Source organism: Ovis canadensis, chromosome 1 (assembly GCF_042477335.2).
Source record: "Ovis canadensis isolate MfBH-ARS-UI-01 breed Bighorn chromosome 1, ARS-UI_OviCan_v2, whole genome shotgun sequence".
Classification (NCBI taxonomy): domain Eukaryota; kingdom Metazoa; phylum Chordata; class Mammalia; order Artiodactyla; family Bovidae; genus Ovis; species Ovis canadensis.
This window is the reverse complement of record NC_091245.1, coordinates 47,347,713-47,370,773: the sequence shown is the minus strand read 5'-3', so window position 1 is coordinate 47,370,773 and position 23,061 is coordinate 47,347,713. Positions and strand designations below refer to the sequence as shown.

The 23,061-nt window shown below is 38.0% G+C and overlaps 1 protein-coding gene across 20 annotated transcripts in view; it reads left to right on the top strand.

Moving 5' to 3' along the window:
- The window catches only part of PTGER3 (prostaglandin E receptor 3), a 291,735-nt gene that overhangs the window by 102,960 nt on the left and 165,714 nt on the right, over positions 1–23,061 (top strand). For 2 of the 20 annotated variants that reach the window (XM_069594482.1, XM_069594605.1), the window contains one exon: positions 1,047–2,682. The exons of the other annotated variants lie outside the window; for them this stretch is intronic. In XM_069594482.1, the coding sequence (XP_069450583.1) occupies positions 1,047–1,050 (4 nt within the window). In that variant the 3' untranslated portion in view covers positions 1,051–2,682. Of the gene's footprint in view, positions 1–1,046; positions 2,683–23,061 lie in introns of those variants that run through there. 20 annotated transcript variants of the gene reach the window in all.

Sequence of the window (23,061 nt, the reverse complement as noted above, 5' to 3'; positions counted from 1 at the left end):
TATTGTACTTACTTACCCTCCTTAATATAAATAAGCCAAGCTCTCTATAGAAACTTTGGAAAATATAGAAAATTTTAAAAGAAAGGCAGCTTACTAAAATTTACTTTCACTACTTAAGAAAAGCCCACCATCGTTTTAGTGGATTTCTTTCTCATTATTTCCCTTTGCATTTTCCTTAATTTTCTTTTACATACATATGATAATATATATTCATTATTGTATCTTGTTTACTTCATTTAACATAAAATAAGCATTCCACAGATTATTTACAAATTATTTTAAAGTAATTTTAATATTTATATAATAGCCTATTAAAAGGATACACCATAGTCTATTTAATCATAATCTGTGACCAGATCTGGCACCATGATAAACAGAACTGCATCATTACCCAAAGACTAAAGGTTTTAGTATTTGTGATTGTTTTTACTAGAAGTATGCTTTAAGGAATAAATACTATCTAAATTTTTAAAATCTCGAAAGATGCCTATAGTCTGACTGCTTTCCAAAGTATTAGTGATTGAAAATTTCATCAGCAATGTGTGAGTTTTTAATTTGCTTTACTCTAACTAGCACAGTATGTTATCTTAAAACACACACACACAATATTTTGTTGGTTTGATAGGAAAAACGATTGTATTTCATGGCTCTTTTAATTGGTATTCTTCTTTATATGTTTTTAGAGTATACTTATATACTGATTAGGATTTGTTTTTAAGGCAAGATTATTTGACCATTTGATGTATGTACAATTGATACAGCTTTTCAATTTGATTATTCTTCTGGATTACAATCTTGGGGACCAGAAAAATTACTCAGAATAAAGGCATTCATTTAGTATAATTAGATAATCTGGAGACTTTTAGGTGATCCAAAATCCAAAATTATTTACATTGCTTTTATTTATAAAACACAGATGTAACTACTTCAAACAAGAATGTTTTCACGTCTAAGACATTATATTTCTTACTTACACCTTAATCCTTGCACCATACAAAATGTATCCCTATCCATGCTTATTATATTTTTTCTTTCTATTCTAACAGATAATCCGTTGGACTTTTTATTGCAATTGCTGTCCTTGTTTGTGTGTTTCTTCCCACCTGAGAAGGAGAATTTGTGTTTTGATTTGGATTATTTCTTCTTTTTCATCTTTAAAAACTTTTTTACTTTTTTTTCTTGTCAGTAATATTAACTGAGACCAAGTTTATTACTATAATCTATGTCTTTAAGTATTTAGTCAGCTCCTTGGACTGGATATTGAGAATTACATTTAAGAAGTTGGGCAAGATTGCACAGATGGTGACTGTGAAAAAATGAGAAAAAGAAAACCCCATCTCCCCGGAGTTTCCTCCAATTTAAAACCTTGATGTGAATCTCAACTGATGTGGCTATCTTCACATTTTATGGTAGTTTTGATTTTACAATGAATTTGAAAAATCAGTAGAAGCTTTTGTCAGTGAAAAGTCAACTCATTGAGAGCGAGAATTCAGTTAACAAGACATAAATTCCACAAGATAGAAAAGGATGCCAAATGAAGGCAGGAAGATACCATGACCAAAGATATTTATGTAAAATGTGTAATTAATATTTTGGAGATGTTGTATTCTTCTGTGCTAAGCTGGGAACTAAAAGTCCTAAATCTATATTCTGGTTATGCATCATTCAGTTACGCAGTAACCAGCTTAATTATCATTTTTCTGTCTTTGAAGAGTGAAAGCTGTGATACAGCTAAAGGCGCTTTTGAAATGTCATAGAAAATAATAATTAAGCTAAATGATTAACTACTGAGTTGGAGCATTAAAAAAAAAAATCCAGGTATAACTTCTGATTCACTCCTGCTGCTGCTGCTGCTAAGTTGCTTCAGTCGTGTCTGACTCTGTGCGACCCCAGAGATGGCAGCCCACCAGGCTCCCCTGTCCCTGGGATTCTCCAGGCAACAACACTGGAGTGGGTTGCCATTTCCTTCTCCAATGCATGAAAGTGAAAAGTGAAAGTGAAGTCTCTCAGTTGTGTCCAACTCCTAGTGACCCCATGGACTGCAGCCCACCAGGCTCCTCCATCCACGGGATTTGCCAGGCAAGAGTACTGGAGTGGGGTGCCATTGCCTTCTCCAATTCACTCCTAGCAATTCAGTATTTCTTACAATTTCTTCTTGGGTGGCATACAAAAGGCAAAATTAATAAGTGATATAGTTATAAACTACCAAGTTTTGTTACTTTTTTATGGAATGAAAGTATCTGGTTTGTGTGAAACAAGAAATTTTGTGGACTTCAAAAAAATACTTTGAGTCATTTACTATTTCTTTGCTCAGTTGCTAAATTTTAACTGACTCTTTGTGACCCCATAGACTGTAGCCAACCAGGCTTCTCCATCCATAGGATTTCCCAAGCAATAATTGCCTGGTGCTGTGCTTAGTCGCTCAGTCATGTCCAACTGTTTGCAACCCCATGAACTGCAGCCCACCAGGCTGTTCTGTCCTTGGGGATTCTCTAGGCAAGAATACTGGAATGAGTTGCCATGCCCTCCTCCAACCCAGGGACTGATCTTCCCAACCCAGGGATTGAATCCAGGTCTCCTGCATTGTGGGCAGATTGTTTACTGACTGAGCCCCCAGGGAAGCCCCAACATACTGGATTGGGTAGCCTATCCCTTCTCCAAGGGCTCTTCCTGACCCAGGAACTGAACCAGGGTCTTCTGCATTGCAGATGGATTCTTTACCAGCTGAGCTACCAGGGAAGCCCTATAATTGCCTTTTTCTACCCATAAAGTCAACCAACATTTCTTTCCCTTATCTTTCTGTCCGCTTTCTTCCTCCTTCTTTTCTCTCTCTCAATTCACCTAATTCAACACCTATTTATTGTTGTGTGTTATGCCAAGGGCCATGCTGCCATCTACAAGGATATCTTGGAAAGAGATGATACTATAGTATCAGCAGTTTGGCAATAGAATCCAACACTGTGACTAACTGTCATTTCTGTCAGTGAAATGAAACCAAAATAGTTGAATCGTCCCTTTGGTATGGTTGAACCAGTTGTGAATTATCTCTAAACTATAATTAGTTTCACTCAAACTTGTATTGAAATGGCCTTAGGTAACTAGCACAAAACATGCTATACACATCCCTTTATTCAGGTTTAAATTCAACATGTTTTACTGAGCAAGTAGGATTTGCAGACCATCAGAGGGCTGTTTATACTCCTGTTACCTCTGTCTGTCCATCATCCAGCTATGTTTGTCTGTCATCTATTTACTATTTTATTATTACAAAAAAGGGTAAGGTTTATAGAGGGCTTGCCCAATGTCACTTAGCTAATGTAAGTAAGATTTCAGATCCAAGTTTAAGCTTTTTGATTCCAGGTTTATTGTTTTCCCTACAGCACAGTGGAATGTGAGAATTGTTGTAATGATATTTCATTTATAAGACAGTGTGATCTAGTAATAAAATCATGGGTTCTGGAATCAAATTTGGATTTAAATCTGGCTATGCCATTCATTAGCTCTATGAACTTGAGAGGGTTAATTTCATGGGGTTTCAAGACTATAATACTTACTGTGAGGTTATTGTGATAAGGTATGTACAATGAATGCAACACAATAGGTACTCAATAAGTATCAACTGTGATTAATTTTTTATTTAGACTTACCTCCAATTATATAATACAAGTCCTCAATTTCAACTATAAACTGGCTCCCTGACCATGTGGGTTGAAATATCATGGACAGAACCAACTTCAAATCCCTGAATGTTATTCTTCTTGATTCTAATACCTCATGGTTATTATTTTTGCCCACACAAAACATACTCATCTCCCTCATGTTTGAATCACGTCTTGTCCTCAGCCTTTGGACAATTTGAGTACAGAAGCCCCTCGTTACTCACAATTTTAGTTACCAGTGGTCAAACATAGACTGAAAATATTAAATTAAGATTCCAGAAATAAACAACTCATAAGTATTAAAATTGCATGCCATTCTGAGTAGCCTGATAAAATCTCTTAGGGTCCCGCTCTGTTTCACCTGGGATGTGAATCATCCCTTTGTCCAGCATATCCTATTCATTAGTCATATGGTAGGTAGCCTACTTAGTTATCAAATCCACCACTGACATTTTGCAGGGCTTGTTCTTCAAGCATTTAATATGCTTTACACTTAACAAAGTTTCCAAAGCCCAAGAGCACTGATGCTGGTCATTCGGATATGCCAAAGAGAAGCTGTAAACTACCTCCTTTAAGTGAAAGTTCTCTGTTTAATAAGAAAAGAAAAAAAAAAAAGCATATGCTGAAGTTGCTAAAATATATATGTAAAAAAAGTCTATCTTTGAAATTGTGAAGGAGGAGAAAGAAATTTGTGCTAGTTTTGCTGACACACCTCAAACCGCAAAAGTTATAGCCACAGCGTGTCATCAGTGCTTAGTTAAGGTGGAAAAGGCATTAAATTTGTAAATGAGTTATTTAGAGAAAGCAAGAGAGACCACATTCACTAATTTTTATTATAGCATAGTGTTATAATTGTTTTATTTTGTTATTGGTTATCATTATTAATCTCTTACTGTACCTAATTTGTATATTAAAATTTTAAAACAGGTACATATGTACAGGAAAAAAAGTGTAGTATATATATATAAGTGTGTGTGGGGTTCAGTACTATCTGCAGTGTCAAGCATTCACTAGGGACTTGGACCATATTCTCTAAGAATAAGGGAGGACTACTGTGTCCTTGTTATTTTCTTACCTCTCTCTCCACCTCTGAACCTGTAGTGCTCATTTTGATAATTACTATATTACTCCTTAAATATTTTCATTATGCGTGTCTTTTTCCCCTAACAAATTCTATTTCATGGTGGACAGGACACTTTTCTTATATTTTCTTCATGGGTCTCCTACCACTAGGACGGTGGAAAAATTGCTTATATGGTAAACTCTCAGCAAAGGTAACATTCATAGGTGATACTAGCTGTTGTAAATTTAAATGAATGTGATAGGAAGCCCTTTGTTTCCATGCTATTGTTCACCTTGGGAAATTTCATGTTAAACTTTCTCATTTAAAAATGCTACATTCAGGCAGAATAATCACATGCAGTTTAATATGATAATGTTTATTAAAACTCTATATGGGAAAGTTTAAAGTAATAGGAAAAACTTGAAAAATAATGATTATTTGGTAAAGATATTGCTCAGACAACTAAGAATATCTTTGTCCAGTTAGTCTGAAATCTGATGTAGAGACAATATATATCAGTATAAAGTACTTTTGATACTTCTATCTTTAATCCACAGAAATGTATACATTGCATGCTAAATTCACCTGAGATAACAACCTCTGTAACATATGTTCTCAGATACTCTGGATCACGATTCAGTAACACATACTGATTTTTAACAAGTGTCTTCATCTACATTTTCTTTATTTTCCTCAATAAACAAGAGTTCTCATAATCGTATAATTGAAGACAGAACTAAACCTCAAAATAAAATAAATCTCTTTGGAACTCTGCCAAAAGAATGTTACATGTAGAAAATAGTGCTTGATCTACAATTTTATCACAATTATAGTAACTATTGTAAAGCTCAATGAAATACATATACAAAATTATATGATATTAATATGCTTTAAAAGTGAGTAGTATAAACCTGGTTCTTGACTATGGATCTTCCCAACCCAAGGATCAAGCCCACGTCGCTTAATGTCTCCTGCACTGGCAGGCAGGGTGTTATCACTAGCACCACCTGGAAAACCTGTAAATCTGTATATATCTTACAAGTGGACTATGGTCCATGAAATATATGAAAATTCAAACAGTGTTGAATTGATCTACATTTTTAGTGTCTACAAGAATGACTTTCAAAAATTCAATAAATAATGAAAACCAGGTTATAAGAAAACCATATAAGCTACCTAAGAGAACAAAAATGTTTTCAGTCTCTTCAGTAGTTGGAAGCACATTTAAAAGTCTAATGCTAAGATAATTTTTATTATTCAGGCACCTAAAGAATCTGAATAAAATGTGCTTAGCTTGATATGCTTTTAATTAATCACTATGCATACTTAGATGTTTAACGGTTGTCTTAAAAATATTTGTGCTTATGTTTTTCATGAATCCAGGCTTTTACTGAATATTTTAATTCAAAATATGTCTAGGCGTATCCCATAGATTAAAGTGTTTCTCTGTTTTATTAACATTTTCAGATTTCATTTTATTGTCATTATCTGAAGTACTTTGTGTAAAAATAATCTGAACAATATGCATTTTTAAGAGTCTTTGTAGCTTTTATTTTTTAAATTCTCAACCATATTGTAAACCCCCGGTGGGAAGGACCTCTGTTTTATATACTTCTTGTACCTACGGAGCCCAGCACTGTGCTGAACACAACTAAATTGTTCAATAAAAGCTTGATGGAGAGTCTAAGTGGCCTGACTGCAATCTATATTAGTAATGCCTGAGACACTTGGTGTGCTTGGTATGGGGAAGGGTGGCATTTGATCAGTCTTTAAATCTGAGTAGTGCAAAGAGTCTTCTTTAGACTTTTTGTAGAAAACAGCTGCAAATATTTGTAAAGAATGGGGCAATTGCTGTTAGAAAAAAAAATGAGCTAAATGGAAATCTACATGTAAAACTAACCTGTCTTTAGTTAGCTAAGTTATTTCTTACCTTGGTATAGGAGCTGAACTTTACTACACTTAGAATTAAATGAAGTGAAGATATGAAGAATGAATGAATGCTGCTGAAGATATATAGCTTGTGGAATAAGATGGACATAATTTTCACATACGAGGGCAGTAGAAAATTTTCATTTTATGATTTTTTTTTAGCAAAGTATAGTGTGCTCTTCTTTGAAATAAGTATACCAGAGCTGTAGTAAATGAATACCATTATTAATTGATTTCTGACAGAAAGTTAGTGGCTGCTGGTTATGGTTTTTATCAGTTTGCTGCTGTCACTTCAGTCGTGTCCGACTCTGTGTGACCCCGTAGACAGTAGCCCACCAGGCTCCCTGTCCCTGGGACTCTCCAGGCAAGAACACTGGAGTGGGTTGCTATTTCCTTCTCCAATGCATGAAAGTGGAAAGTGAAAGTGAAGTCGCTCAGCCATGTCCGACCCTTCATGACCCCATGGACTGCAGCCTACCAGGCTCCTCCATCCATGGGATTTGCCAGACAAGAGCACTGGAGTGGGATGCCATCACCTTCTCCAATTTAGTTAACTTATAATTGAAATGCAGGTATACGTAGAAAACACGAGAACTCAAGTAATAAACACCAAAATACTATGGCATAGGAAGGGCAGAAGAGATTCCACACTAAAAAGCCACAGTGCCCTTTAAAATACAGTTAAACCAAAAGGAGACTACCAATAGAAATGCAGGATTAAAACAAAAGGATGTAAATATGTTACAAGACTAGACAAAGTATGATTTAGTAATACATACTCCATAAATATTAACACTTGGCTGATTGTTGTGGTGGTGGTGAGAGAGACTACTGCTTCTGCTGGTAAAGAATAGAAATAGATACTCAAGCAAAATTAAGTAAGTGTAAAACTAAGAAGATTAAGAGAGAGTAGGGAAAATGTAGTAATATATATTTAATAAGACTGAAAAAAAGGAAAAAAAGATTGAATTAACCTTCTTTTTATATAGCTAACCTTCTTTCCTGTTCTGTTAATTCTGTTTTTCTCAATTCTGTCTTTTCATCATCAATACCATGTTTTAAATCTATGCCTCCATCATTTCCCATCAGAATTACCCCAGTAGCCTCTGACCTGATTCTGTTCGTAGGCCCATTATTCACCCTCCACATCTGCTATCAGAGTATGGTTGGTGTTAATAAAGATTGTCTCTCAGGGCATCTGTTCATGAAGAGGAGTGCATTCTATGGTTGGCCCATAGGCCTAGTAGATTAGGATTACAGAACCCAATGATTGTGCTACTCTTAATTTATCTTGCAACGACTGCCATATTTCAAACACTACACATTGGTACCATGTGGGAAAATGACAGACCCTAAAAGGCAATTCAAGGAGATTGGGTTCAGTGTTTCTCAAACGTACCCAATCATACTAGCCATTCTAAGTTTATTTTATTAAAATAAAAATATCAGTCCCTTCCCTGGAGGTTGAGTCTAAAATTCTGGCATAAGACCTAGGATTTTATATTTTTAAAATAAACTTCTTCTAGGTGATTCTTCTCATCAGGCACATGTTATGACATTGATGAAGTCTAGTGTTTCTCAAAGTATATCCCCAGACCAATACACTAGCATTATTAGAGAATTTATTAGAAATGTAAATTATATGGCCCCATCTGGCCCTGAATCAGAAACCTCAAACCTGGAGCCCAGTAATCTGTGTTTTAGAAGCCCTCTGGGTGATTCTCATGCATGCCGAAGTTTGAGAACTTTGTATGTCAAATGTGGCCCAGAGAGCTGGAAGTAGGGAGTGTATGCAGTTTAGGAAACTCACCTAATCCAGATTCTCCTATGACTAGGTAAGTCATGACGTCATTCCTAGTGCTGATTGCTGCTTTTCCCTTGACATCACTCCTTTCATATTTTCTAAAGAGCAGTTTGATTTTGTGGATTCCTTTTCAGTTTCCCAGTTGATCAGGATCCCTTCTCTTTCCTAATCACAAATATACTTCATTATTTATTTTCCTATGTGAAATCCTTCTGTTGCTTAACTTTCCCCATAAAAACACTGGCTGACTGCCCATCTGGCTCTAATAATTTATGATTGAGGTTCACACTTTTATCAAAATGTTTTTCAGTGTTAGGATGTACCAGCCAGTTGCTATGATATTTTTTTTTAAAGCAAGGTATAATCAGATAACAAACTGTCTTATTCTCTCTTCTAAGGCTCATCTTTTTTCACTTTTTGGAAGGCCAAGGCAATGCTGAAAGATATTGTCTTTAAAAAACAAACAAACATCATTTTGAAGGCTAACTAGGAACACTGTTAATGTGCAAATATCATTTAACATATAGGAACAGAGATAAAAAGACGATCACCAAGGAGACTATTTGCTACCACAACAGTGAAGAAGTTGTATTAGTTTGCTAGGGCTGCCATTCCAAAGTACCACAGACCAAGCAGCTTAAACATCAGAATTTCTCTCATGGTTTTGGAGGATGGAAGCCCAACAACAAGGGGTTGGATGGCTTGGTTTCCCCCTTGGACGGTGAGGGAGATGCTGATCCATGCTACTCTCCTAATTTCTGGTGGTTTGCTTGCAATCTTTGACATCATTTGACTTATAGACACTTCACCCCACACAGCTTTCTCCTTGTGTGTATGTCTCATGTCTAAATTTCTCTGTTTTTAAAAATAAGAATATGAGTCCTCCTGGATTAGAGGCCCATTCTATTCCAGCAAGACCTCATCTTAACATCTTTAGATGCCTAATGGCATCTAAAAATGAGCCTAATGGCATCTAAAAATGAGCCTATTTTCAAATAAGTTCACATTGTGAGGCACTAGTGTTCAGGACTTCACCATATGGATTTGACTGGGGCAAGAGGAACAGTTTAATCATAACGGAATGGTTGGGTGATATAGGGAGGAAGTTGTACCTAAACTCCAAGATCACAAGACCTAAATGATGTTGCCTTGGGAATTTAATGGGGTTAGGAATGGAATAAAAATCTCAGTGACACATGCCAGTCCTGGCTCCAATTAGGAAAGACAACTCAAAAGTGATCATATTTCTGATACTGAAATATCTGGAAGTTTTCTCCATAAATAAACAGTAAAAAGGTCATAAAATCTGTGGTGGGAAACATTTTGTGTTTGTACCAGGTTTTAAATGGTCAAATTAAAATCAAATTGCTCTATTTATTCTGGGAAGAGTGGGAAGTTGTAAGAATTCTTGCACTTATGTTACCAGCTCAGATTGGTTTCACTGCTTTGAATAGTCACATTTTACTCTGGTAATTTCCAAATCAGAGCAATATACTCATCAAGATGTTGAAGACTGAAGGGAAACCAGATGTTACTCATTTAAAAGAGGATAATTAAGAATTTACAAAGTCATTTGAATAAGTGGGTATTCAAACAGGTATGAACCCAGAAGGTAATGATATGTCCAGTGATTGGCTTCTTGAGTCAGGTTGCTTATTTGGGGATTTTTATTTATGATTTCATGCCTGTACACAAGCCTTCAAAAGAACATGACAAGCAGTTGTATTTCTGCTTTATCTGCTCATTGAAGTCTCATCTTGGGTTAAGTGTCAGTTGTTGACACCTTGTCATGTGGGTGCTCTGGACACCGATGAAAGCTATTCATGATCACATGGAACATTGTTCAGTGTTAATCTAATGGGTTAGATTGACTTAAAGTTGTACCAGTAAAACTCCACTGGCAGTACTTTTTCATTTCATCATTGTATTTATATACACCCCCAAATAGTTTTAAAAGAAGAAAAACAGTGGTTGAAAAGACATGTACTTATGTTTCTGGGAAGTGATGCAATTGTTTTTGGTAAAATAATGAAACTTTCAGCATATTTCTAGAGTTTTTTGTATCAACACTTCTTGCTATGTTTTCATAGTCACGGTGGGAGATTTTGCCAACACCCGGCTATTACTAATCTGGTACAGAGCTGAACAAATTATTTTCTTGAAATGGTTCCTCAGTAAAACCTAATTATAAATGCCTGTAATTACTCAGGGTATCTGTCTTTGTACTAATGATTGTTGGAAATAGAGGGACAGCGTGATAGGATTCATTTGACAACACTCATTGTATACTTAACAATTTCACATTTCACGCCCTGAAACTGTGCGAGCAACTAAGCCTTCTTTATGGTGGAGATAATTACCCAAAACTGTAGAGGTTCTGCTGTTAGGTGAAGGTGGCAATAGCTACCTGAAGTGGCATAATAGCAAAAATTTAGCTAAGACCAGTCCTAGAATGGGTACCGGAAAATTCCTCTGTCTCATAGCCTTGCATTAGATGTCTGGTCGGTTGTCTAAAAGATAACTGTAAAATTAGGTATAGTGATGAGATTAATGGTCCTGAAATGAATTTCTGTAACAATTTCACCCAAGAATAAGTGATAAAATCAAAAGGGCAAAAGTCTTTCAAGCAGAAGTTTCTTCTTTAGGAACAAATGACCAATTTCTAGTGGTACTATCAAAAGTGTTATTAAAAGGTTTTACAACACTTATACCTCTAGGGAGGAAAGAGGTGAAGGACAGAATAATTCTCAGTTCAGTTCAGTTCAGTCGCTCAGTCGTGTCTGACTCTTTGTGACCCCATGAATCGCAGCACGCCAGGCCTCCCTGTCCATCACCTCTCCCAGAGTTCACTCAGACTCACGTCCATCGAGTCCGTGATGCCATCCAGCCATCTCATCCTCTGTTGTCCCCTTCTCCTCCTGCCCCCAATTCCTCCCAGCATCAGAGTCTTTTCCAATGAGTCAAATCTTCGCATGAGGTGGCAAGTATTGGAGCTTTAGCTTTAGCATCATTCCTTCCAAAGAAATCCCAGGGTTGATCTCCTTCAGAATGGACTGGCTGAATCTCCTTGCAGTCCAAGGGACTCTCAAGAGTCTTCTCCAACACCACAGTTCAAAAGCATCAATTCTTCGGTGCTCAGCCTTCTTCACAGTCCAACTCTCACATCCATACATGACCACAGGAAAAACCATAGCCTTGACTAGACGGACCTTAGTTGGTAAAGTAATGTCTCTGCTTTTGAATATACTATCTAGGTTGGTCATAACTTTTCTTCCAAGGAGTAAGCGTCTTTTAATTTCATGGCTGCAGTCACCATCTACAGTGATTTTGGAGCCCCAAAAGACAAAGTCTGACACTGTTTCCACGGTTTCCCCATCTATTTCCCATGAAGTGATGGGACCGGATGCCATTATCTTCATTTTCTGAATATTGAGCTTGAAGCCAACTTTTTCGCTCTCCTCTTTCACTTTCATCAAGAGGCTTTTTAGTTCCTCTTCACTTTTGGCCATAAGGGTGGTGTCATCTGCATATCTGAGGTTATTGATGTTTCTCCCGGCAATCTTGATTCCAGCATTTGTTTCTTCCAGTCCAGCGCTTCTCATGAGGTACTCTGCATAGAAGTTAAATAAGCAGGGTGACAATATGCAGCCTTGACACACTCCTTTTCCTATTTGGAACCAACCAGTCTGTTGTTCCATGTCCAGTTCTAACTGTTGCTTCCTGACCTGCATACAAATTTCTCAAGAGGCAGGTCAGATGGTCTGGTATTCCCATCTCTTTCAGAATTTTCCAGTTTATTGTGATCCACATAGTCAAAGGCTTTGGCATAGTCAATAAAGCAGAAATAGATGTTTTTCTGGAACTCGCTTGCTTTTTCCATGATCCAGCGGATGTTGCCAATTTGATCTCTGGCTCCTCTGCCTTTTCTAAAACCAGCTTGAACATCTGGGAGTTCACGGTTCATGTATTGCTGAAGCCTGGCTTGGAGAATTTTGAGCATTACTTTACTAGCATGTGAGATGAGTGCAATTATGCAGTATTTTGAGCATTTTTTCACATTACCTTTCTTTGGAATTGGAATGAAAACTGACCATTTCCAGTCCTGTGGCCACTGCTGAGTTTTCCAAATTTGCTGGCATATTGAGTACAGCACTTTCATAGCATCATCTTTTAGGATTTGAAACCTCTCAACTGGAATTCCATCACCTCCACTAGCTTTGTTCGTAGTGATGCTTTCTAAGGCCCACTTGACTTCACATTCCAGGATGTCTGGCTCTAGATTAGGATCACATCATCATGATTATCTGGGTCGTGAAGATCTTTTTTGTACAGTTCTTCTGTGTGTTCTTGCCATCTCTTCTTAATATCTTCTGCTTCTGTTAGGTCCATACCATTTCTGTCCTTTATCGAGCCCATCTTCGCATGAAATGTTCCCTTGGTATCTTTAATTTTCTTAAAGAGATCTCTAGTCTTTCCCTTTCTGTTGTTTTCCTCTATTTCTTTGCATTGATCGCTGAAGAAGGCTTTCTTATCTCTTCTTGCTATTCTTTGGAACTCTGCATTCAGATACTTATATCTTTCCTTTTCTCCTTTGCTTTTTGCCTCTCTTCTTTTTACAGCTATTTGTAAGGCCTCCCCAGACAGCCATTTTGCTTTTTTGCATTTCTTTTCCATGGGGATGGTTTTGATCCCTGTCTCCTGTACAATCTCACGAACCGCATTCCATAGTTCATCAGGCACTCTGTCTATCAGATCTGGGCCCTTAAATCTATTTCTCACTTCCACTGTATAACCATAAGGGTTTGATTTAGGTCATACCTGAATGGTCTAGCGGTTTTCCCTATTTTTTTTCAATTTGAATCTGAATTTGGTAATAAGGAGTTCAAGATCTGAGCCACAGTCATCTCCTGGTCTTGTTTTTGTTGACTGTATAGAGCTTCTCCAACTTTGGCCGCAAAGAATATAATCAATCTGATTTCGGTGTTGACCATCTGGTGATGTCCATGTGTAGGGTCTTCTCTTGTGTTGTTGGAAGAGGGTGTTTGCTATGACCAGTGCATTTCTTGGCAAAACTCTTAGTCTTTGCCCTGCTTCATTCCACATTCCAAGGTCAAATTTGTCTGTTACTCCAGGTGTTTCTTGACTTCCTACTTTTGCATTCCAATCCCCTATAATGAAAAGGACATCTTTTTGGGGTGTTAGTTCCAAAAGGTCTTGTACATCTTCATAGAGCCGTTCAACTTCAGCTTCTTCAGTGTTATTGGTTGGGGCATAGACTTGGATAACTGTGATATTGAATGGTTTGCCTTAGAGATGAACAGAGATTGTCCTGTCGTTTTTGAGATTGCATCCAAGTACTGCATTTCGGACTCTTTTGTTGACCATGATGGCTACTCCATTTCTTCTGATGGATTCCTGCCTGCAGTAGTAGATATAATGGTCATCTGAGTTAAATTCACCCATTCTAGTCCATTTGAGTTTCCTGATTCATAGAATGTTGACGTTCACCCTTGCCATCTGTTGTTTGACCACTTTCAATTTGCCTTGATTCATGGACCTGACATTCCAGGTTCCTATGCAATATTGCTCTTTACAGCAATGGACCTTGCTTCTATCACCAGTCACATCCACAGCTGGGTATTGTTTTTGCTTTGGCTCCATCCCTTCATTCTTTCTAGAGTTATTTCTCCACTGATCTCCAGTAGCATATTGGGCACCTACTGACCTGGGGAGTTCCTCTTTCGGTATCCTATCATCTTGCCTTTTCATACTGTTCATGGGCTTCTCAAGGCAAGAATACTGAAGTGGCTTGCCATTACTTTCTCCAGTGAACCACATTCTGTCAGACCTCTCTGCCATAACCCACCCGAAGAGAAACCCAAGTAAGATGGTAGGTGTTGCAAGAGGGCATCAGAGGGCAGACACACTGAAACCATACTCACAGAAAACTAGTCAAGCTAATCACACTAGGACCACAGCCTTGTCTAACTCAATGAAACCAAGCCAAGCCATGCCTGCATATCTGAGGTTATTGATATTTCTCCCAGCAATCTTGATTCCAGCTTTTGCTTCATCCTGCCCAGCGTTTCTCATGATGTACTCTGCATAGAAGTTAAATAAGCAGGGTGACCATATACAGCCTTGACGTACTCCTTTTCCTATTTGGAATCAGTCTGTTGTTCCATGTCCAGTTCTAACTATTGCTTCCTGACCTGCATATAGGTTCCTCAAGAGGCAGGTCAGGTGGTCTGGTATTCCCATTTCTTTCAGAATTTTCCACAGGGCCTTCTAATCTCTGCTGATAGAACAGTATCAGATCATTAAGAGAAAGAGCAGTATCTCCACATAATTTTTAAATTATTCTTATTAGGGATTTTTCTGTTATTCCTTACCTTGCTCCCTCCCTTCTCTCCTTCCTCCCTTTCTCGCTACCTCCATACTTCCCTCCCTTCCTGCTTTTCATCTAATACTTCTTAAGTTAATAAAATCTTGACTATTTGTTTCTTGGGAATAGGAATCAGAGATAATGTGAATCTATATGATGCAAAGGGAAAACAAAAGTAACATTTTCTAAAAGTTACAAGTATATAAATGCTTTCTATTCACTATATCATATAATACTAACATTCTATGAGATTGTTAATTCAAATTTCCATTTTAGAGATGAAAAACTTCCATTTTAGGCCTATCTCTACATTATAACTTAATTACCTTACTTTCCCAACATCTATAACTTCAGATGATCAAAACAGTGTTGAAATCCAGATTTGTCTAGCTACAAATCCCGTGTTTTCATTGTATCTTCCAAGATGTTTCCAATGTTTAAAATTGAGAAGCAATAGAATATTATAAATTATATTAGCCACTGCTGCTGCTGCTGCTAAGTTGCTTCAGTCATGTCCGACTCTGTGCGACCCCATAGATGGCAGCCCACCAGGCTCCCCCATCCCTGGGATTCTCCAGGCAAGAACACTGGAGTGGGTTGCCATTTCCTTCTCCAATGTATGAAAGTGAAAAGTGAAAGTGAAGTCGCTCAGTCGTGTCTGACTCTTCATGACCCCATGGACTGCAGCCCACCAGGCTTCTCCATCCATGGGATTTTCCAGGCAAGAGTACTGGAGTGAGGTGCCATCGCCTTCTCCTATTAGCCACTATTAAATAACTATAGTTTCTTAAAGAAATGATGGGACTCAAAACTTTAACGTCCTTCTTCATTTCCTTCTCTTTTCATTCACATAGGAAGTAATGGGTTTCTCTGAAACCATGAGTATTATTCTTAGCCAGAATACATGGCCATACAGGACACATCACCTTAATTTTATTTTCTAGAACATATTTATAGTTTTTTTTAACCTTCATGTGTCTTGTTTTTGTTTTTCAGTTATTTTATAAATGTAGAAAGCATAATTTCACATTCTCAATTATATGACTAGTGAGAGATACATACATTTCATGACACTGTTCTATTAAAGTCTAGAAATGTTATCAAATTTGCTCCTCCCAGACAGGAAAAAATACTATGATGATGATAAAGAGAAAGTGTATCACACTTGAAATCCGAGCTAATGGTTTTGGATATATATTCTTCTGCTTCCCATCTATGTGAATTTGGTAAATGATTTAAAAGCTTTACACTTTAGTTCTATCATCTGCCATGATAATCTTAATGCCTTTTTGATTGCACTAAGGCTTAACGTGGAGATAACACATAAAGGCATTGTATATTTTCAAGTCATGCAGGCGCACAAACACACAGCACTAGTACTGCCAGTCCCTACTTCTGAGCCCAGAGATTCTGCCAAACTATCATGGTAATTTCCCAGCAGATTCTGGACAGTCTCATAAATGGAAGCCTTATCAAAGTCTTCATTAAGGACTACACAGGAGACCTACCCAACTTAGTGGATCTAACATGCCTGAGGAATCCTCTCTGGCATCCTGGGTTTGGGTGAAAGGTACCCTGCTTCCCTTCACCTGAATGCCATGAGATGAATACCATGTTAGAGTTTTGGTCCATTAACTCAAGTTATTTCCTATTAAAATGCAGCTATTTTAATGCATGGTTTAATGAGTGATACAGACTTTTCTGGGAGCAGTCTGTGGCAGAGGGGTTGGAAAAAGGCAAAGAAAGCATTAAGTTACATAGAGAAGATGGAAGAGCATACTCATGACTAGGAAGAAGTTGCATGGGGAAGAAGAAAGGGGAAGTGAAGGGATAAGTGACAATTCCCCCCCACCCCTCATTTTTGCATCCCCTTCAGATTCAGTCCTACCTACATAGATATTTCCTTTTTGACTGCTAGTCAATTTACCATTGTGCTGTGCTTAGTCATTCAGTCATGTCCGACACCATGGACTATAGCCTACCAGGCTCTTCTGTCCATGGAGATTCTCCAGGCAAGAATACTGGAGTGAGTTGCCATGCCTTCCTCCAGGGGATCTTCCCAACCCAGGGATTGAACCCAGGTCTCCCATTTGCAGGTGGATTCTTTACCATCTGAGCCACTAGAGAAGCCCTAACCCTCACAAAAATAGCTATTTATATTGAATATCATCTATGATTTTGCATCCTTACAGGCACTTGACATGTTAAATTGTCATAGAACAACTATGCTACTATCTCTGTTTAACAGCTGAGTAAAAGAAGGCTCAGAGAGAGAATAAGGTACAGAGACTGGATTAAAACCAGGTTCATTTCAACCCAAACCTTCTCATTTTCTGCCAACTCTACCATCTGTCATGCTTCTCTGACTCGGAAATTTGTATTTTCCTTTATGTCAAGAACATGAAGGAACTTATGTCAAGGAGATGAGGCTGTGTAGTAGCAGCAACAACAATAAACCTCTAAATCTTAGTGTCTTAAAACAATCAAGTTCTTTTGACCTCATATCACATGTCTGCTGAGGGTCAGGTGCGGAGACTTGGCTGCAGATCTTCCTGCTCAGACACCTGGGCTAACAAAGGCTTCAAACATCACCAGACCCTGTAGTGAGGGGGGGGGGGGGAGAATTGGATAGTGGCTCCTAATTGCTTCCAGAGCAAGGAGTATGCCAAGTCAACCCAAGAGGGTGAAGAAATACAAGCCTATCACATACCAAAAAAGAAGAAATGAAAATACTGGTGAGCAAAATCTCCACAGTAAATATAGAATAAAAATGAAAAAAAAAAAACCTGCTGAAATACTGAGTTTATTAAGAGCAAGGTCCTTTTGAGTTTAGCTTTTGAACCCAAGCCTGCTTGTTTCAAGCCTTATCAATGTGTTGACTTGGTGAAGTGGGAGATATCAGCAACTAGTCATTTTAAATACAGGCAGAGGTGTATTTTTAGCAAAGTTGAAAAAACAGGTTGATCACTCAAATTACCCAATTTAGACTTATGGTAAGAACAGTATATGATTCAGAATTGCTACAGATCTGGAAGAACTATGGGTATTATAACATTTTGTACTGGTGGAATTTGATGCCCCTTTCAGATGAAATGAAGTTATGGATTTGTGAACTGGAAATCTGTAAACTGTCCAGGTTATCAAAGCATAGTCTAATTCAAAATCATTTGACTGGCAAAGTCTTCTATTCTCAGGACTCTATAAAACCTGCATTGACCCTGCAGTAACAAAGTGAAAAGTGAGATGCAGTGGAAAGGGTTTTAGAGAAGGCAATGTATTTAGCTTCATCCTGAAGTTGCTGTAAGAGTTTGATTTCCTATTCTTTAAGGCTATTTTATCATCTGTTATGTGGGGGATATTAATAAATAAATATGGCAAGTACTAACACAAAATATATCTCTACCTCTAAAATACATCTTTAAACTGTCTATTTCCTTCCATTTTTAATACTCCTAATGTAGGAGAAACATTTCTCAGCTTGACTGCCACCGATAACTTCCTAATGATTTTTCTATTTCTCCTCTTGCCTCCAACTCAGTAGTAAGGATCTTTCTTATCCCAGGGCCTTTGCACATGCTACCCCACTCTTTCTGCTGTCCCACTCTTCTTCTTCTTTTTTTTTTCTATTTCCTACTTGAACAGCTTTATTTATTCCTTTGATTAACAATAAAATCCTTTCTTAAAGCAGTCTTTCTTGATCTTTCTATCTGTTGCTGTTTCCTCTTATTATTTTCTATTTCTGCTTATTTGTATCATTCATGGTGCTGATCCTAATTTGTCTTTGTTTTTGTTTGTTTACTTCCTTGTTTTCTGTACTGAAATGTAACTTTCACCAGTGCAGAGATTGGCTTGTTCTTCTACAGCCTTGTTGCTGCCAAGTGTAATGCCTGCCACACTGTAGGTATCAAAGAAATATACATATAGTGAAAGAAGGGGCTGTTGTGAAGAGTGAGATAAAGTTCATCCTTAAGTACCTAGGTTGTGCTCAGTAAATATGGTATTCCTTCCTTTTACTTTACCAAGTGAGTGTGAAAGTCACTCAGTTGTGTCCAACTATGCGATCCCATGGACCATACAGTCCATGGAATTCTCCAGGCCTGAATACTGGAGTGGGTAGCCTTTCCCTTCTCCAGGGGATCTTCCCAACCCACGGATTGAATCCAGGTCTCCCACATTGCAGGTGGATTGTTTACCAGCTGAGGCACAAGAGAAGCATGAGAATACTGGAGTGGGGAGCCTATCTCTTCTCCAGAGGATCTTCCCAATCCAGGAATCGAACTGGAATCTCCTGCACTGCAGGCAGATTATTTACCAACTGAGCTATCAGGAGCCCCCCACCCCCCAGTGTTACCCAATCAATCTTCACCTCTTCTAACCTATACGTATCCTTGCTGAAGATACACTGGCACGTCTCCCCATCACCTATGAATGTCCTAGAACTCTAACTAAACGCTAATGATACTGAAGCACAGAGAACAGATGAGGTTACTCTTGGCTTTAATACATTTGTCTTTAAATACATCTGTTGTTTTTGTGAATTATGCACTGACACCCTTATATGACTTCTATGCCAAACTTGGAGATTAGTAATTAGCTAGCAAACATATATTTCTTACTATCTCTTCCTATAGGTGCTATAGTATCTCTCAATTTGTCTTGAGCAGTGGTATTGCAAAATTATTTGAATTTTTATTGCCATTTTTCTCTTATTTAAAACTGATTAAAAATGAAAATATAAATAGCATAAAGTAGTGATTAAAACTTCAGGGTAAGAATACAATTAAGACAAAGGTGAAAATAATTAAGCATGTAATGGATAGCTAACATTTGGATTTTATGAACACATTGAAATTAAAATGATTAATACTGTATTTACAAAGGAAAAGAGTAAATTTAAAGACCAGCATGACATGCTAGAATTTATTATCAGATATTATATCCGAAAGGTGAGGCATAATTATGAAATTTGCATCAGTTCAGTTCCCTGTGGGACAGAATTTCATTCTAAAATACATCTCTTGGGACTTCCCTGGAGGCCCGGTGGTTAAGACTTTGCCTTCCAGTGCATGGGGTGCTGGTTCAATCCCTGGTTGGTGAACTAAGATCCCACATGCCTCATAGCCAAAAAAACCGGTTGTAACAACTTGTAAGAACCAATATTTAACAAAATAAATGAAGACTTTTTAAAAAGTAACCCACATCAAAAAAAATCTAAAAAACAAAATACATTTCTTGCATCTTTGGCTTTATTTTGTGTTTTGGTCGATTTTGTCTGAAAGTACTGATTTGCTAATGAAGCATGCTCTTTTTCTCTCTGAAAGATGGACCAACTTGCTCCCTCCATTTACTTTTGAGGAAATTATCACTCAGTGAAATGAAGGAATTAGTCCTACAGGCCCATCTCAATTCTTCTTGATCAGTTGCCTGAATTATTTTAGAGTTGAGTTCTGCAGGCAGAGAGACCAGTATTTATTTGAAAGAAACCCTGCATGGTTCCAAACTAATATTCATTTATAAGTGGTATCCATTTTGAAGTGGGAAATATTTACCAGTGGACAGCCAACAATTCTAGAGACACAGGAAGAAAGACCCTCAGATGTCTTTTACTTTGTTTTCTTCTTGGTTAATCACTTCCTAAGCAAAAAAAAAAATGTTTACATCAGTCTGTTTCTCCTTTAAGATCCATGAAGGTCAACCTGTGGGGACTGCACCTTGTGTTTCTAAAACAACTATGCTTCAATTAATCAGGTCTAGAAGAATGGTCCTGACTTTCTACAAGCCATTTGTGCTTCTTAACTTTTGCCAGTTTCTGCTGGAATCTGCCTCTGAACCATGACATAGTCACTCTTCAAATTCGGTGTGTCCCGCAATCACTGACATTGCCCATGTTGTTAATATTGCTCTGAATTTGCAGAATGGAGTTTGGAATTAAGTCCGTATTTCCTAGCATTTAATCTAGAACAAGGCTGTATCTATTTTTCCTTCATTGAAATTACCCTCCTGATCGCACTGCTGCTGCTAAGTCACTTCAGTCATGTCCAACTCTGTGCGACCCCATAGACAGCAGCCCACCAGACTCCCCCGTCCCTGGGATTCTCCAGGCAAGAACACTGGAGTGGGTTGCCATTTCCTTCTCCAATGCATGAAAGTGAAAAGTGAAAGTGAAGTCGCTCAGTCGTGTCCAACCCTCAGCGACCCCATGGACTGCAGCCTTCCAGGCTCCTCCGTCCATGGGATTTTCCAGGCAGGAGTACTGGAGTGGGGTGCCATTGCCTTCTCCACCTGATTGCACTAGCCTCATTTTAAGTTTTCAATGGATTCGTGAACTGAAAATCTGCAAACAGCTAGAATTTATTACCAGGTATTATGTCTAAAAGGTACAGAAAGCTGTATTGATCAGCTCTGCTCTGGAGTACCCAAAGCATCACTCTTCTGCGGTACATGCATTTCTTAACATAAGACAACGTGACCAAAATGCAAGCAGCCCCAACTGGAATACATCAGTGACCATGTAGCAACTCTTTAGCAAGCTAAATCTCAGTACAGATGTCCCTGACATTTTCCTCTTTTCAATTAATGATGCATATCACTGCTTTCCAAACTCTTTCACAATGCTTACAAAATCCATCATGACCTTTACCATTTGTCTAAATTCATCGTCCTTCTCTCCCTTGGAATGTACTCTTCTGAACTACTTTACATTTCTTGACTGCAATTTTAAACATGCCATTCTGTTTGTCTGGAATGTTCTTCTCTTCCCACTCAGTCTCTCAAGTGTACTCTGGTGTTGTGGGGCACCAGAAGAGGAGGTCCCTTGAACTCTTTGGACAATTTAGAGAAGTGGCGTTAATTTAATGTTGCTTGACTATTCATATCATTCAGTAACCAGAAAGCAATATAGGACTTAGGGAGAAAGTTGAACTGTATTTTGCACATCAGTTCAGTTCAGTTCTGTTCAGTCGCTCAGTCGTGTCCGACTCTTTGCGACCCCATGAATGGCAGCATGCCAGGCCTCCCTGTCCATCACCAACTCTCGGAGTTCACTCAAACTCATGTCCATCAGGTCAGTGATGCCATCCAGCCATCTCATCCTGTCGTCCCCTTCTCCTCCTGCCCCCAATCCCTCCCAGCATCTTTCTTTTCATGGGGTTCTCAAGGCAAGAATACTGAAGTGGTTTTCCATTCCCTTCTCTAGTGCATAGACAATGATAAAATACTTAACTTCTTAAGGGAACGGATCTTAACTCTAGGGACTTAAACTATTGCAAGTCAATTGTATAGAAACAAACCTTTTGTATCTTTGTCTGTAGGCATGTCCATACATGTCCACATGTTTGTGTGTGTGTGTGTGAGTGTGTGTGTGTGTGACTTCTTCCTCATCACTAAAACTTTTCTCTCAAACCCTTTACCCCACATATGAGGAGTAACATGGAGCTCTGTGAATAAGGCATAAATTATATCTGAATATATTCAGATCATGAACTCCCTATTGCCAAATTCAGACTTAAATTGAAGCCACTAGGGGAAACCACTAGATAATTCAGGTATGAACTAAATCAAATCCCTTATGATTATATAAACTGGAAGTGACAAACATATTCAAGGGGTAGATCTGATAGACAGAGTGCCTGATGAACTATGGACGGAGGTTTGTGACATTGTACAGGAGACAGGGATCAAGACCATCTCCAAGAAAAAGAAATGCAAAAAGGCAAAACACTTGTCTAAAGAGGCCTTACAAATGGCTGTAAAAAGAAGAGAAGCTACAGGCAAAGGAGAAAAGGAAAGATATACCCAAATGAATGCAGAGCTCCAAAGAATAGCAAGGAGAGATAAGAAAACTGTCCTCACTGATCAATGCAAGGAAATAGAGGAAAACAATAGAATAGAAAGACTAGAGATCTCTCCAAGAAAATTAGAGATACCAAGGGAACATTTCATACAAAGATAGGCACAAAAAAGGACAGAAATGGTATGGACCTAGCAGAAGCAGAAGCTATTAAGAAGAGGTGGCAAGAATACACAGACAAACTATACAAAAAAGATCTTCACAACCCAGTTAATCATGATGGTGTGGTCACTCACCTAAAGCCAGACATCCTGGAATGTGAAGTCAAGTGGGCCTTAGGAAGCATCACTATGAACAAAGCTAGTGGAGATGGAATTCCAACTGAGCTATTTCAAATCCTAAAAAATGATGCTGTGAAAGTGCTTTACTCAA